The following is a 17,498-nucleotide window of genomic DNA, read 5'->3' on the forward strand; positions in this document are numbered from 1 at the left end:
ATATCAAACCGTAATGAAATTTCCAAATATATTAATGTCTGGAATTATATTCTCTTGCTAAATAAAAATATATTCAACAATACCTGTCTAAGGTTTTTTGGAACACTCTGTATTTGTCTTTTGCTACACTTGCAAAAACTATTTGAAATAACACTTGAAAACATTTTTTTTTCAATTAACGCTATGAATTCTACATTCTAAATATATTTTCTCTAAATCAATATTATTATTTTCAAAATTAATGCTGTACCAAAACATTAAAATTTTAAATAATGAAAAACCAAACTTTGTTAAATTGTTCAAATAAATTATGTATCAAGATAGTTCATTGCGTAAAATATCCGGTTTTTATATAGTAAAGAAAGTTTTAAAGCTTCAGTAAAAGACAGTGTACCAAGCAACAAATCAAAAAAAAAAAATTAATTCAAATTTATTGAAAATTTTACACAAATGAAATTTTTTATTTTCATGTTAAACTGAATTTCAAAATATTCATTTGTATAAAAGGGTTTTTTAGCTTACTAAAATAAGTATCGTTTTAAAAAATAAGGGAGAAATATCTCCAGATTTTTGAAGAAAATCAGATTATTTTCTGTAGGGTAGCAGTTCTTAAAAAGTTGATGCAAATTTAAATTTTCACAGAGTGGAGGAAAGATTTATATATTCTATAGAATTCAAGTATAAGTATTTTTACAAAAATAATTTTAAAAAAACTGAAAAATAATCGCAGATACAGTATTATAACCCTTCATATTACAACTATAACTGTCATAGTCTATGTTTTACCTTTTAATAGTGAATTATCAAATAATCATAATTTAAAATAAAAAATAAAAAAAGATTTTGAGATCTTGAAGTAACTATAATTGTATAAAAATTTTGAAGTAGATACTTATAAAAAACTGTTAAGTGTTTTAGCGCAAAAGAAGCGTGAACGAACGGGAAGCTATCGTAATATGCAGACAACTGCTTTTGTTCTGATTGGTCCATTCATTTCCAAGTGACGTCAAATTACGCTTCTCTTCGGATATTCTTGGGCAAAATACTGAATTCGAGAAAATAAAATAGTTCCTCATTGTTCTGATAACTATCAATTAATAGCCAGTCGGATTTTGGAGAACTTTATGAATTTATGATTCTCAGCCAAGATTGTGTTCTATTTTGGTAAAATAAAATTGCCCCTCAAATGTCGGAACGAAAATTAGTTTAGAGCTACTTTTGAGACTTCGGCCCACGGACTATTACAGCTCTCCTTCCACACACACTCTTTCTCAGTGTTACAAGTTATACTAGGTGGCGCTACAAATCCGTGCGGATACATACCGCCGGGCGTTGCATTGTTTTAACAATCAACAATATTACTACAACTATCAACAATATTACTACTATTACACAAATATTACTATACTAAACAATTACTATTACACGATAAATTTCACATTTTACATGATTATGAAAAGTAATATAAAGTTTTTTTTAAAAAAATATTCATTCAATTGGCAATAAACAAATCTTGGAAATGGGCCTTTTAAAGATCCCTTTGTTCGTTTTAATACTACAAACACGAACTCTGCCATCCTTTCCCGGAAAGACCTCCACAATTCTACCAATTGGAAAATTACATATAGCTAAATTATCTTCCTTTATCAAAACCATATCTCCAAATTTAATGTTTTGCTTATCAATGTACCACTTCGACCTTTGTTGCAAAGTTGACAAATAGTCTTTGTGCCACTTTTTCCATATTAATTGCACGAATTTAGTGGTTTTGTGCCATAAACTCAACCTATTATCAGATACATTGGTTACATCTGGTTCAACAATTGATGTGAACGGTCTTCCGATCAGGAAATGGCCTGGAGTGAGAACGCTCAAATCATTGGCATCTGAAGATAACGGGGTAAGCGGTCTTGAGTTTAAAACTGACTCAATTTGAGTAGTTACAGTCAAAAAATCTTCATAAGTTAATTTCTTATCACCCACTACTCTTTTCAGATGATATTTGAAGGATCTCACTCCAGCTTCCCAGAGCCCTCCAAAATTCGGACTCCTAGGTGGCAAAAATTTCCATTTGATATTTTCATGACTCATATAATTACATAAACTCTTATCAGGATTTTTAACTAAGCTAAATAATCGCTGTAACTCATTATTACTCCCAACGAAATTAGTCGCATTATCTGAGTACAGAATACTGCTTTTTCCTCTACGCGAAAAAAATCTCTTTAATGTAGCTATAAATGCTTGAGAGCTCAACTCTGTCACAAGCTCCAAATGAATCGCTTTTGTGACGAAACATACAAAAATCGCGACATAAATTTTTTGAAAAGTACCTTTCCGTTGGTTCTTGTATTTAATTGTAAATGGACCGCAAAAGTCCACACCTGAAATGGCAAATGGAAAGTTTTGACTCACACGACTTTTGAGTAGATCACCCATAATTTGATCACAAGTTATTGGTTTAGCTTTAAAGCACAACAAACACTCACGAACTACTTTTCTACAAATAGATCTGCCATTGATTGGCCAAAATCTTTGCCTTATAATAAACAATAATGTTTGAGGTCCAACATGTAAATTCTTAATATGATTACTAATAATTATCAACTTTGTTAATTTATGTTTTTCTGGTAACAACAATGGGAATTTTTTGTCAAAGCACAAATTACTATTGGACAAACGTCCACCTACTCTTAAGAGACCTTTTTTATCAATGAAAGGACATAAATTTCTTACCTTACTCTGCTTTGAAACTTCACCTGTAATTTCTAAATCTCTGATTTCCTTGCTGAACTCCCGTTTCTGCACTAAACTTACCAATTTTAGTTCAGCTCTTTTAAGTTCATCTGGAGACAAAGACCCAGTTGATGTGTCATAAGTGCTCCGACAATTATCGATGAACCTATATACAAAACTTAATACACGAATGAGTTTACTATAATTATTACTAATTTCCAAAAAATTATTAAGAAAATTACTATTATCACTAATAAAACAATTGAAGTCACTAGATGGTTTAAATTCATTAGAAAATTCATCTTCAATAACTCTGGATGGAATGTCTCTATTTGGATATTCACTGTTACACAAGAAATTTGGTCCTTCAAACCACAATCTACATTGTGAAAGTTTATCAGGATCGAGACCTCTGGAGATAATGTCTGCTGGGTTCTCAGTTGATGGTACATATCTCCAACTGTCAATGTTAGTTAAGTCTTGAATCTGGGATACACGATTGGCAACGAAAGTTTTAAGTAGAAATGACTCCTTACGTATCCAAGAAAGCACAATCATGCTATCACTCCATAAGTAGATGTTGGATATAGGCAAATCAAGAGCTTTTATCACTTTTTTCACTAATTTAGCTAGAAGCAGTGAGGCACAAAGTTCTAGTCTTGGGATGGTTACTCTTTTCAAAGGTGATACACGACTTTTGCTAGCAATCAATTTGATAGTCGCTGCTTGACCATTTTTAACACACTTACAGTAAACAACAGCACCGTAAGCAACCTCTGACGCGTCGGCGAATCCATGAATTTCAATCATGTCAGCTCCCTCTGTAAGTATACATCTATCAAATTCCATGTTGTTAACACTCTTTAAAGCTTCGACAAACCTCTTCCACTCTTGGATTTGTTTCTCAGGTAGTTCTTCATGCCAGTCCAGTTTTAAAGACCATAGCTGTTGCAAAAATATCTTTGCTTTTGACACTACTGGTCCAAGCAATCCAAGGGGGTCGAAAAGGCGTGCAATTGTGGATAAGACACAGCGCTTCGTAACTTTCGAGTCTTTTCTATGTGATGCACTACAGGTAACTTTAAAATAAAGACTATCTTTCTTCGGACTCCAGGAAACTCCTAGCACTTGAGTTCCATCACAGTTAGTAAAATTATATATTTCTTCACCATCAGAAACTAACGCTGCACAGTTGCTATGCCATTTGTGGAGTTGCATGCCAGCATTTCCTAAAATACCAATTAATTGATTTTTAAGTTCTCTTGCAGTTGCTAAATTATCAGAGCCGGTCAACACATCATCGATGTAGAAATCATTTTCAATGACTGGAGCAGCAAGAGGATATTTTTCTCCTTCATCAATAGCTATTTGCTTTAATGTACGAGTTGCTAGAAATGGTGCACACACCGTGCCGTAAGTGACGGTATTCAACTCGTAGGTTTTGACAGGTCCTTCCTCTTTTTCTTTCCAAAGAATACGCTGCAATTTTCTTTGGCTTGGGTGAATTAAGATCATTCGGTACATTTTCTTTATGTCTGCTGTGAAGGCATAGACATATTTACGGAACCGTGTCATGATGGAAAATAAATCACTCTGAATTATGCCTCCATTTAATTGCAAAGAATTTAAGGAATTACCAGTTGAGGTAGGATAACTCGCATTAAAAACAACTCTTAGGACAGTTGATTGCTTATCAGGGCGGTAAACTCCTAAATGGGGAATGTAGTAAGTGGCTTCTTCCTCTTCATCATCCGAAATTTCTGACATGTGTCCCATCTCTAAATATTCATGAAGGAAATCTTTATATAAAGATAAATAATTTGGCTCCTTAATTAAACGTTTCCACATCAGATTTAATTTCTTAAACGCAAACTCTTTAGATTTTCCCAAATGTTTAGGATCCTCTTTTAAAGGCATCTTTACTATGTACCGTCCCTCAGAATTTCTAGCACAGTTGTTTTTAAAATGTTCTTCACAAATAATTTTTTCTTTACTCTCAATTATTTCAGTTTCGATATTTTCTATCTCCCAAAAACTTCTAACAGTTTGTTCTAAATCAAGAGTTTCTTTAACTAACCCACAATGGATTTTATTATCCTCCATATTTGATATGCTTCCACTAACTAAATAACCAAACACAGAATTTTGTAAGATTAAATTCGAGTTAGGAGGGTAAATTTGCCCAGGTTTTATTAGCTCAAAAAAGGATTCCGCACCAATTAATAAATCAACTCTCTGCGGAATGTGAAAATACTCATCAGCTAAGTTAATGTTTTCCAACCCTTCCATACACTTGTTTACTTTCTTTGAGGGTGTGAGATCCGTAATTCTAGGAACAACTAATAAATTCAGATCTGCGTTAAAAGTTCGGGCTTTATTTATTAAAGTAGCATTAACTTGAGACCTAACAGAAATAGCTGAATCATTCAACCCAGACACTACTATGTTTATTTTATTCTTTCTCAATTGTAGGCGATCTGCACATTCTTTACTTATGAAATTAGACATAGATCCCGAATCTAATAAAACACGAACTTCACTCTCATTTCCAAAAGAATCACATAAATAACAAATTGCAGTACTCAAAAGAACTGTTTTGTTTTTATTCCAGACATAACTACTCGTGGCCGAAAAGATATTGGCGCCTGTGTTTTGCTCTTCGCATGCTGCGGGTGTAAATTCAGAAGCAAGTGGAGAGAGGGGGGGATTTCCTCTATCAATTTGTTTTTTATTCGATTCTGAATTCATAATGTTCTCCTCTCTTATTTTTGATTTCGCGGAATAATTATGTTCTCGATTAAAATGTAATGAAATATGATGCCTTTTACCACATTTAGCACAAGAATATTTTGATTTGCAAGACATCACTTTATGTTTACCAAGACAATTAAAACACAATTCATTATCTTTAACAATTTGCAGTTTCTCATACACAGATAATTTCTTATAAGTAGAACACATATAAAGGGGGTGATTTTCATTACATAAAATGCACTTCGAACTCTTAACATCAGACAAAAAGGTTTTAGAAATATTTCTTTCATTATGACTTTTATTATAAGAGCACTTAGTTAAAGATTTTCCGCGAGAAGTCATAAATAAATCTATTTCCTTTCCTAGTTTAATTGGTTCAAACCAGGTGTCCGATTGTTTTACACTTATATAAGTAGCGGTTTCCCTGTCCAATGTTTGGAAGAGTTTATCAGAAATTATTAGCTGATTTAATGTTTTGAAATCTGTCACATTTCTTAATTTTAAGTAATAATCCCAACTAGTTGTTAAACGTGACGCAAACTGGACGTGCGTTTCGTTTAACTGACGCGTGGTTGTTTTGAAATTGTCCAGACAAGATTGAGCCGTTGGCTGAAATTCTCTAAGTACTATTTCTTTCACTTTTTCATAATTATTAAGATCATCATCACTTATATATGTGATAATATTAGACGATCTTTCCCCAAGTAGATTAAGAAGAATCTCTGATTTATATTTATCTGGCACACACTTAACTATAAATGCTCGTTCTAACGATGTAAAGAAGAATCCCCAATTTTCGGGTTTACACGGCACTTTAATGGTCAATGTTCTAATGCTCTTAATCAAAGAATCTAGGGAATTATTAGATTCAATTAGCTCTATATTATTCTCTTTTGGCTCAGAACGAATGCGTGCAATTTCTAATTCAGTTTTTGTTCTCTCGAGCTCCTTTGGCTCAGCACGAATACGTGCAATTTCTAGTTCAGTTTTTGCTCTCTCGAGCTTTATATTCTCTAACTTTAATTGTTTTGATTCTTCAGACTTGCGCTCTTCTACTATTAAACTTACTAGATCACTAACAGTTTCAGAGTCAGTTTTATATTTTTTACAACTTTTAATTATATCAATTAAGTTTACCACAGTCATATCATCACTAATCTCTAGATCTAGTTCACTGGCAATAAGCCTTAAATCATCTTTTTTACAATTCTTAAACATTGTAAATTAAAGTATTTTATAAAAAATCAAAACAATCCTACTTTGAATGGGAAGGCACGAATCCACAGTTTTCTCGTAACACTGTCCACAATGGTTATCTCTTAGAACTCAAAACGAAACTCTTTTCGTTAATTGTTTTTAATTTTGCTGATTATTTCTCCTGGTGAGCGGACCACTTATGTCGACGCTCAGGTAAATATGAACTCGCTCAATAAACAGAAAATAAGCGGACTGTAAATTCACAATATTTATTTATTATTATTTGGAAGAGAGCTTTTTTGTAGCTCGTTACAGCTCTCCTTCCACACACACTCTTTCTCAGTGTTACAAGTTATACTAGGTGGCGCTACAAATCCGTGCGGATACACTGATAATTCATAATATGTGGAGAGTTTCAGATCGTTTGATTTCCAAGAGTAGAGTGGAAATCTTATTGTTGAAGACAGTTGGGAAACGTAATATATCTCTTCTTTCTACTGGCTATGAAAAATAGTGATGTAAAAAGCTATGCTGTGTTCCTCGGCAGGGGCACGGAAATGATAAATACTACATTGAAAAAAGTTCAGTAGAAATAATTTTTGTTTATTTGCTTTTGTATCGTATGAATTTTTACGTGTTTTTATTTATAGTTTTATAATTTCTATCTCCTATTTTAATTAGATGTAGTTTTGACCTCTTAAATTATGATATCTCCTTATGGGACTTTTCTAAATTAACTTATCTTATTTAACCGGATACACTTTTCTAAACATATGTTTTCTACAGATTAGTGGGCTGTTAGGAAATAGTGTTGCAATTTTGATATTATAATTGATGGATATTCATTTTTAGAAATTTCATTAACTTTTTGAGGTAGAGTCGTGGTCAGGATCAAGATCTGTTGATTGCAGGGCAGTCAAACTACCTTTTTTATGATAATAGTTAATCAAATTCAATTTATTTTACTATATACAAGTTGATTGCTTTTACGTAATACTAGCTGAATACACTAAGAAATCATACGGAAAACTGAGAGGCTTATGCCGACACTATTAATAAAACTAGTTTTTTTATTTATTTAAAATTATTTATTGCCCTTCCCGGTGACTTTACTTTATTAAATTAAGCAAATAACGTTTTTTGCTTGTCCATTCCACCAGAATATAGATTAAATGTGTTCAGCAAATGTTCACTTGGCATGATGCTATTTCGCTGCCTACTCATGATAGTCAAAATTTACCACTTTCATGAAATTTTCTCCAATCCCTTCCGAAGGGCCGTAAGACACTAATTTTCACAGTATCAGTATAACAACTGCTCAGTATTACTGCTGTTTTAATAATTACCTAATATATCAATATCATACTTTATGCCTATATTGGTATATTTGGTACCTATTACATAATCCTTCAACATATGAGTTATGTGCGAATTACATTTATCAGTGGTAGCAAATTAAATCCAAAATTTTGAAAACAACTAGTTCTCTTTTTAAGACCTCGATAAAAGCTTAAGAGCATGACCATTTCTCTATCTGAAGTTTAATTTACTGTTTAAAATATTTATTAGTAGGGTTGGAAACAAGTTCTTTCAATTCTAATTCATTAAAATATTAATGCACTATCGTTGCTGAAACTGGAAAAAAATATTTTCGGAAACTACAAAAAGTCCATTATAGAATTATTTTTAAAATTGCACCAATTGCCATAATACCAGAAGTACAGATATTACATATTGCCAAAATTGATTAAGCGTTATCTACCTATGTTGATTTTCTACGGTTCCCCATAACTAAAAAGCAAGGTTGATGGAGGAAAGGTACTTTAAGTACCTTTACTCCCCCATAAAATATTCTGCGTTTGAACAAATGTAAAATGAATGAGTACATGGCTGTTAAAATTAGTCTATTTTCAGCTGAAATTATTTTAAGACGAGTATGACGTTTTCATCTGTTAGTTTTAGCATTATGCTTCAGCTTTTCTTTTTGTATTCTTTGTAACATAAACTTGTACTTTGTACATAAACTTCGTAACTATTTTGAGGCAAAAGTATTTTGTTTAAAAAGACCTACGTACTTCTTACTTTTCTTATACTACACATAAAAAATATATGCTTTCAGTGGATTTCGAGAACATTTGAGGACACAAATTAAAATTTGGGGAAATATTCTGTCCTCAAATGGTTGGAAAACTTTTGAGAACAATCAATTCGAGAACTGGTCTCAAGATTTGAGAACGTTTGGTCACCTTAATAATTTTTTTAAAAATTTTCATTTCATTTCTTTTTATCATAAAAAAAAAACTGAAAAATTAATTTAAAATGTTACAAGCATTTTTTGTTTCAAAATCTTCATTTGAATACCAAACAAATTACTTTCAAGCAGATGGCAGTTCATATATTTCGCGGCGCAGATGAACGTAATAATAATCTATTTGGTGATTGAAAATGAAGACTAAGGATCGAAAGTAAATCATCGATAAAAAATCCATAAATAAAAGTTTCATAATAACCCTTAGATAGGTACTTTTAGACATTATTTGCTTCTCGTTCCTCAACCTATCAGAACGAAGCTATAAATTTTAAAGTATACGAAGCGACAGTAAAAATAGCAATAAATCTGCTTCGGCGACTTTTAAAACTGCCAAGTTAACTATCAAGGAGCCATCAATACCACTTTTCAGCACGGAGAAACCTTCTTGAAACTGAAATCTCATCTTTGGCTGTTGTGCGCAGACAACTTCGAGTGATATCCCTATAGCATGTTGGCGTATTTTTACGGCGATAGAAGAAAATAAAGATGAGCGAACGCCTCCGGTTTGATAATTTATTATGAGATTTTCACGCCGGCACCATCTGTTATTCCGAACACATTTTAGAACAGACAGATATTGGTAAATGAATATTCTAGGACTTTATATGGATTATGTTGCCTGTTTTGACAATTTGTCTCCAATGCCATGCTCCTATTTTTTTTATCTGTCATTTTTTTTTCGCCTTAAAAAATTGGATCTCTTCAAATGTTGTCATCGCACATAGTATTTGAGTAAAAAATATTGCTGACTATTTTATATGCCGTTAGAGGACTTCTATAAAATATTTAAGACTTGCTGGTATAAGAAATAAATTTTGACGTAGATTAAAACCTATTTTTTTTTCGTATTAAAATTTCTTGACAAGCCAAGGAAAATTGAAATTTCAAAGTTTATTTACGATGTACTTAAAAATGAGACTGAAGAAAATTAAATCTTATTCAATTATTATTTTAAAATAATGTACTTTTATTTTTTAGTTTTTTTTTTACTCTTGTATCTTCAAGCTGTTTGGTATATAGCCTCAGTAATTTTATTACTTATATCTATTTTAGTAATTTAAATGAAAGAATTTCATGTGAAAATTTAAATGCAAAATATAATGACTGACGAATTAAATTACCCAGAATACTCTGTAAATATCCCCAAATGCATTTCTGGAACTTTAACGAAAAATATGTAATTAGAAACCGTTATTCACCGTGCCCGTATCGACTATTATTAATATACATTTGTAAAATCCTCGTAAAATAGGATTCAAAAACGTATTAAGGGTCGCAATTTAATACTAAAGTGAGGAAAAAACAAAAAATGCTATCGAAATCTGAAAAATATTTGATGAAAAATATGAGATTGAAAACAGTAAAACCTGTTTGATTATCAGAAAAAGCTGAGTAGAACTGAAAGGTGATTATTAGAAGCAGACTAAAATCTCATTAGGAGTTCAAACTAGTTAGGATGATTTTCTAACTTATTCACTAATGATTCGACAGTGTTTTAATTTGCGACCCCTAATGTATATACTTTTTAAATTTCGATTTTCTCAAGAATTCTCAAAATGTAAATTAAAGTTGTTGATTATGCTGCTCATTATAGATTGATGATTTCATCTGAATATTTAATGACAAAATCTATTATTAGAAAAAATGGCAAAGAAAACTAATCCCCGAACTCGAAGATTTAATCCAATAATAACTTGTCGAAAAACTTTAAATTAACTAGTGGCAACCACTGCAGCTTACTTCTTAACTAAGCAACCCAAGTAGATTTTATTAAAATTGCCTTCAGATTTTTTTAATTTTGTATTTTGGTGATTTTATTTCCATTTTTACGGTTTTTTATAATGTGTGAGGTTTAATTTCATTTCTTAATAACCAAATTGTGACATCTAATTAGTAGATTCTAAGACTTTATTTCTTAAAAGAATTCTGAAAATATACATTTAAAAGTGGTGATTACATAATACCTTGCACACTAATTGTGATGTAATCATTCAACGTTTTTTTTCTGTAAACTACTGTAAGTAAAATGTAAATTAACTGTTGAGAATGAAAACGCGAACAAATACAATTTTTTATTGTTCGTGGCTGTTGTGTAAACTGTTTGACTTAATTTTATTAATTTCTAATAGGACAAGATATCTTGAAATATAATAGCACTAAAAGTTGAATATATATATATATATCAATTTACTTAAAAAAAATAGCATAAATAAGTAGGTTTAATAACAATTGTACTATTTTTTACGCAAAAAATATTCAGCAAAAAATTTCACTTACACAAAATATGCGTGCATGAATACTTATAAATTTTTATTTAAGACCACTTTTAATTGCTATCGCTATTTTTACTGAAAAATACTTACTAATTTTTTTTCTATTTTTTCACGAATGAAGAATCAATTTCTTTCGAAATGAATCCTCCTGTTTACATTAAACCATATTCTCAAAGAAAAAAAACTTTAAAAAAGTTCACATTTCTAGGATTAAATATCTTTGACAAAACATTTTTTAAATTATTTTATTGAATGAGTTTTGATTAAAAATTAATTATTCCCAGTGTAATTAGGCATGATTTGAAGCAGTTTTTTTTTATTAAATTTTTTTTTCTGAATTGATGCAACCAAAAAATTAAATAGCTGCTTTTAAACTTTAAATGGAAATAATTTATTCGATAACAAATATATTTTATGAAATATATAATTATACGAAAAATACAATAAAAGTTCGAATAAATTATTTATACAGTTATTATATTACCAGTATCGAATTTATTATTGTGTATAGTCAATGAATTCTAGCTTAGTTGAGTTAATAAATATATTTTGTTATCTAAAAATATTTATATTATATTAGAAAAAAACTTCTTATCGGCATAAGAATGCAATATATTTTTTCTTTTTAATATCCAAAACAAGTAATATATAAAAAAAAATTTTTTTTAAAAGTGAATTCCTACATAGGTCAACAAAAAAAAAATTCTTTTAGTTACTTTTTATTAAATAATTACAATATTTTCTCTCATATAAAACTAATATTAATTAATTAAATGTAATTAATGAATAAATATTTGAAAAAACTGTATTAACATTAAGTGTCATCCACTACAAGTTTAAAAAAATGCATTTGAACTTGAATGGATGAATAAAGAGTATTTTATTAACGATGGAAAATTTGAATAAGATATAAGGAGAGAGTGAACTACGATGGAAAATTTGAATAAGATATAAGGAGAGAGTGAACTACGATGGAAAATTTGAATAAGATATAAGGAGAGAGTGAACTACGATGGAACATTTGAATAAGATATAAGGAGAGAGTGAACTACGATGGAACATTTGAATAAGATATAAGGAGAGAGTGAACTACGATGGAACATTTGAATAAGATATAAGGAGAGAGTGAACTACGATGGAACATTTGAATAAGATATAAGGAGAGAGTGAACTACGATGGAAAATTTGAATAAGATATAAGGAGAGAGTGAACTACGATGGAACATTTGAATAAGATATAAGGAGAGAGTGAACTACGATGGAACATTTGAATAAGATATAAGGAGAGAGTGAACTACGATGGAAAATTTGAATAAGATATAAGGAGAGAGTGAACTACGATGGAAAATTTGAATAAGATATAAGGAGAGAGTGAACTACGATGGAACATTTGAATAAGATATAAGGAGAGAGTGAACTACGATGGAACATTTGAATAAGATATAAGGAGAGAGTGAACTACGATGGAACATTTGAATAAGATATAAGGAGAGAGTGAACTACGATGGAAAATTTGAATAAGATATAAGGAGAGAGTGAACTACGATGGAAAATTTGAATAAGATATAAGGAGAGAGTGAACTACGATGGAAAATTTGAATAAGATATAAGGAGAGAGTGAACTACGATGGAAAATTTGAATAAGATATAAGGAGAGAGTGAACTACGATGGAAAATTTGAATAAGATATAAGGAGAGAGTGAACTACGATGGAAAATTTGAATAAGATATAAGGAGAGAGTGAACTACGATGGAAAATTTGAATAAGATATAAGGAGAGAGTGAACTACGATGGAAAATTTGAATAAGATATAAGGAGAGAGTGAACTACGATGGAAAATTTGAATAAGATATAAGGAGAGAGTGAACTACGATGGAACATTTGAATAAGATATAAGGAGAGAGTGAACTACGATGGAACATTTGAATAAGATATAAGGAGAGAGTGAACTACGATGGAAAATTTGAATAAGATATAAGGAGAGAGTGAACTACGATGGAAAATTTGAATAAGATATAAGGAGAGAGTGAACTACGATGGAAAATTTGAATAAGATATAAGGAGAGAGTGAACTACGATGGAAAATTTGAATAAGATATAAGGAGAGAGTGAACTACGATGGAAAATTTGAATAAGATATAAGGAGAGAGTGAACTACGATGGAAAATTTGAATAAGATATAAGGAGAGAGTGAACTACGATGGAAAATTTGAATAAGATATAAGGAGAGAGTGAACTACGATGGAAAATTTGAATAAGATATAAGGAGAGAGTGAACTACGATGGAAAATTTGAATAAGATATAAGGAGAGAGTGAACTACGATGGAAAATTTGAATAAGATATAAGGAGAGAGTGAACTACGATGGAAAATTTGAATAAGATATAAGGAGAGAGTGAACTACGATGGAAAATTTGAATAAGATATAAGGAGAGAGTGAACTACGATGGAAAATTTGAATAAGATATAAGGAGAGAGTGAACTACGATGGAAAATTTGAATAAGATATAAGGAGAGAGTGAACTACGATGGAAAATTTGAATAAGATATAAGGAGAGAGTGAACTACGATGGAAAATTTGAATAAGATATAAGGAGAGAGTGAACTACGATGGAAAATTTGAATAAGATATAAGGAGAGAGTGAACTACGATGGAAAATTTGAATAAGATATAAGGAGAGAGTGAACTACGATGGAAAATTTGAATAAGATATAAGGAGAGAGTGAACTACGATGGAAAATTTGAATAAGATATAAGGAGAGAGTGAACTACGATGGAAAATTTGAATAAGATATAAGGAGAGAGTGAACTACGATGGAAAATTTGAATAAGATATAAGGAGAGAGTGAACTACGATGGAAAATTTGAATAAGATATAAGGAGAGAGTGAACTACGATGGAAAATTTGAATAAGATATAAGGAGAGAGTGAACTACGATGGAAAATTTGAATAAGATATAAGGAGAGAGTGAACTACGATGGAAAATTTGAATAAGATATAAGGAGAGAGTGAACTACGATGGAAAATTTGAATAAGATATAAGGAGAGAGTGAACTACGATGGAAAATTTGAATAAGATATAAGGAGAGAGTGAACTACGATGGAAAATTTGAATAAGATATAAGGAGAGAGTGAACTAACAGTAGAAATTTAAAAAAGAGAGGAAAAAAATGGCATTCGTAGAAACATAAGTCGGGAATGAATATGAATAGCATTTAATTAAAAAAGCAGATTTTCTCAAATTTACAGAAGTGTTACTAACTAGAGTGCTCCAAAAGCAACGTAAGAAGTAAAATTACTTTTATAAAAAAACACAGGCCTTTAATTTAAAACTGAGTTTTTGTTCTTTAAGTATACAGTATAGGTGTGTATACACAAGAGGAAAAAAGTTCTATTGAAGTTAATATAACTGTATGGTAAGGACATTTACGGAAGACACAAAGCATAATTCTGGTTAATAAAACCAAAATATATGCTTTTAAACCATTCATTTGGTAGTTTTTCCTTTCATATAGTAGCGGTTTAACGGGATTTCTGGTTATCAAAATTATACTTCTTCATACTACTCATTTTATTAAGTAATATAAAACTATAAAGTAAATTTAACCGAATAAATGGTATTTATGCTATGATCTAAGGTATCATAATAAAATTTTCAAACTTTACCCAATTTACCAAATTTTATCACACATTAAAAAACCATGCTTTATTGTTAATTTTAGAGAAATCATTACCGCAGTGCTTCAGTTAAAATTATCGAAGGTTTTGGTATTCCCATATACAATATTTTGGTAGTTTGGAATATACTTTTTTCTCAGTGCCGAATATACGATATCAGGTACATAGCTTCCAATACTTTGCTAAATAAGCTCAATTTTGTCGAAATTTCCAATGGCCATTATGCTTAAATGTGGCTGCATTTTGCTTATAAAGCACAAAATTTTCCGCCTTAAAACGTCGTTGCTGGCATTAAATTTAAATTTCTAAGCATAAAAATAAAGTATAATTAAATTGCATGATTCTGTGATGAGTATAATATAATTAAATGATCGATTCTGGTAACTGTTGCAAGTTTGACTTGAAACAAATACTTAACTTGAAAGCACTTGAGTTTTTGAAAATTGATCTATTTACCAATAAAAATTGACTTTATTGAAGCATAATGATTTTGTTAAAAATTAAATAAAAATCATTTGTTAAAAAGTGTACGATCTCTGGGTGACTAGTAACAATGATCTATATGGTTTTAAAATGGTTTATATTTATTTCTCTCTATTTTAAACAAAACTTTTAGCTTGTATGAAAAACTTCTCAATATTTATAAAATTAAGAACCTCTTAAGAAGAACATTCACGAATTTTCTCTCAGAAGAAAATAAAAGTCTAATAACAATTTAAGTATGCAGAGTATTAAAAAATATCGTATACTTTTATAATAATAATGTGTAACTTAACATTAAAAAAAATAATATAGAAAAGTAAAACTATTATTATTTTTGTCTGAAAAAAATCGGAAACTTTTTATTTTATTTTATTATTATTATTTTTTTTTAAATAAAATTGACGCTTTAGCTTGATACACGGGACTACAAATGTGACTTCAGAAATACCAAAGATTAACACTATTTATTAGGAAATAAAATAACAGTACAGCTTTTGAGGTCCTTTCAATTACGAAGCAAACCTTTCCAGTCGATGCGGATATCCATTCTATTTGATATCGATAATCCGTCATCGTCATCGCTTAACCCTACGCACGAGAGGAGAATGAAATATATCGGAAGCTGGAATTGTTTACTGGGAAAACCGAGTCTATCCATCACATTTTTGGCAGCAGCATCCCACCTTCCTTTAACCCTTCCGGAAGACTTCTCGGATCATCTTTTGCTCATCCTCCGCATCTTCTTTCCCACTTGGCATCATCTTCGGCATCATTACCTACAGCAATGGGAAGAGTTTGAGTTTGGGATGGAGATATATTACAATGCGAGACCTTTATTATAGCATATTTATGAGGTTTCGTGAATAATTTCTGGTAAGAAGATGATGACTTTGTGCGCCCTCCTGTCTGCTTAAGTAAAGATTCGTGAGGAATGTGAAATACTCGATAACTTCATCTTAAGGAGAGGAAAGGCCCAGTCAACTCTTGATCAACAGAAAACGTTGATGCTCCCATGTAAGGTTATAAATATTTAAAAGGTCATTTTTGTGGATTTTCTTTTAGATATTATAGTCGGAGGAAATTAAATTTGTGCAAGTTTTGTTTATTTATTTATAATACGTAGTAAGTTTGGATTCAGACGAGGTCCAGTCAAAAGATCACTGACCAACAGAAGATATTGATGTTCTCATGCAAGGATACAAATGCTCGCATTTATGTTATTTCATTTTAGGCAATAAATTACAGGGATACTAAATTTATTATTTAATACATTTTTTTTATTTCCAATGGCAGACATGAAAGACAAATTTGAAGTTGAGAACAATATAAAGAAAGAACAAAAAACGGGAACAGGAGCTACAAAAAGAAAGAGTCTATAGGTCTGTAATAATCGTCTCGCCCGCCAATAACGTTCCCACAAGGGCCCAGGAGGAAGTGCAGGGCAAAGTCTCAGATGGTTAGCGTCCATTTCTTCTTGTAGGTTACATAATGGACAAAAGGGGCTTGAAAAGAGTTTGATTCTATACAGGTGTTTTGATAAATAGTCATGGCCAGTGGCAAGGCGAAAAAGGGACACAGATTTTTCTCTTGGCCATGACGGAATATCTTTAATTCCTTCCAGCCAGTCCTTATTTTTATTTGCTTCTTGGAGTTTTGTCTCAAATGTTGTTCGAAGAGGGATTTTTATTAGACTTTTTGCGGTGTGGAAAGGAACTGGCTTAAGAGATATTTGTAGAATCTTGGCGGCTTTTTTGGCCAAGAAATCTGCAGTTTCGTTACCTTGAAGTCCACAGTGCGCTGGTACCCATTGCATGGCGACATTTTTGTTGTGTTGGTCAAGCCCGTATTATTTAATATTAAACACATATAAATAACATTATATTTATTGATTTCGGTTTAGTTATAGAAGTAAGTAAAGAGAGAAGCCCAGTCAAGTTTCAATTAACAGAAGATGTAAAAACTCACATGTAAGGTTATAAATATTTCGAAAGTCACATGTGAATTTTCTTCAATCTATTATAATAAAAGGAAAAAGAATTGTGTAGGTTTATTTTTGAGTTACA

The 17,498-nt window shown here is 30.9% G+C and overlaps 1 protein-coding gene across 1 annotated transcript; it reads right to left on the reverse strand.

Annotated features, from left to right (window-relative positions):
- Window positions 1-1,488: 1,488 nt before the first annotated feature.
- LOC147808086 (uncharacterized) lies at window positions 1,489-6,708 on the reverse strand. The gene is made up of 3 exons (XM_087166862.1): window positions 6,057-6,708; window positions 2,979-5,255; window positions 1,489-2,846 (listed from the first exon to the last, which is right to left on the reverse strand). The coding sequence occupies exons 1-3, from the start codon at window positions 6,706-6,708 to the stop codon at window positions 1,489-1,491; spliced, it is 4,287 nt and encodes a 1,428-aa protein (XP_087022988.1).
- Window positions 6,709-17,498: the final 10,790 nt, after the last annotated feature.

This window comes from Parasteatoda tepidariorum, chromosome 6, assembly GCF_982258835.1.
Source record: "Parasteatoda tepidariorum strain Cologne lab strain chromosome 6, Ptep-v5.0, whole genome shotgun sequence".
NCBI lineage: Eukaryota > Metazoa > Arthropoda > Arachnida > Araneae > Theridiidae > Parasteatoda > Parasteatoda tepidariorum.

What these genes read in the sequence shown, in the direction of transcription:
- LOC147808086 (XM_087166862.1), bottom strand. Translation starts at nt 6,708, where the DNA reads ATGTTTAAGAATTGTAAAAAAGATGATTTAAGGCTTATTGCCAGTGAA. An exon ending in CAATTTCAAAACAACCACGC is followed by an intron (nt 5,256 to 6,056) that starts GTCAGTTAAACG and finishes GTGTTTTATTAG; the next exon opens with ATTCGGGATCTATGTCTAAT. An exon ending in TTGTTTTATTAGTGATAATA is followed by an intron (nt 2,847 to 2,978) that starts GTAATTTTCTTA and finishes CTTTGTCTCCAG; the next exon opens with ATGAACTTAAAAGAGCTGAA.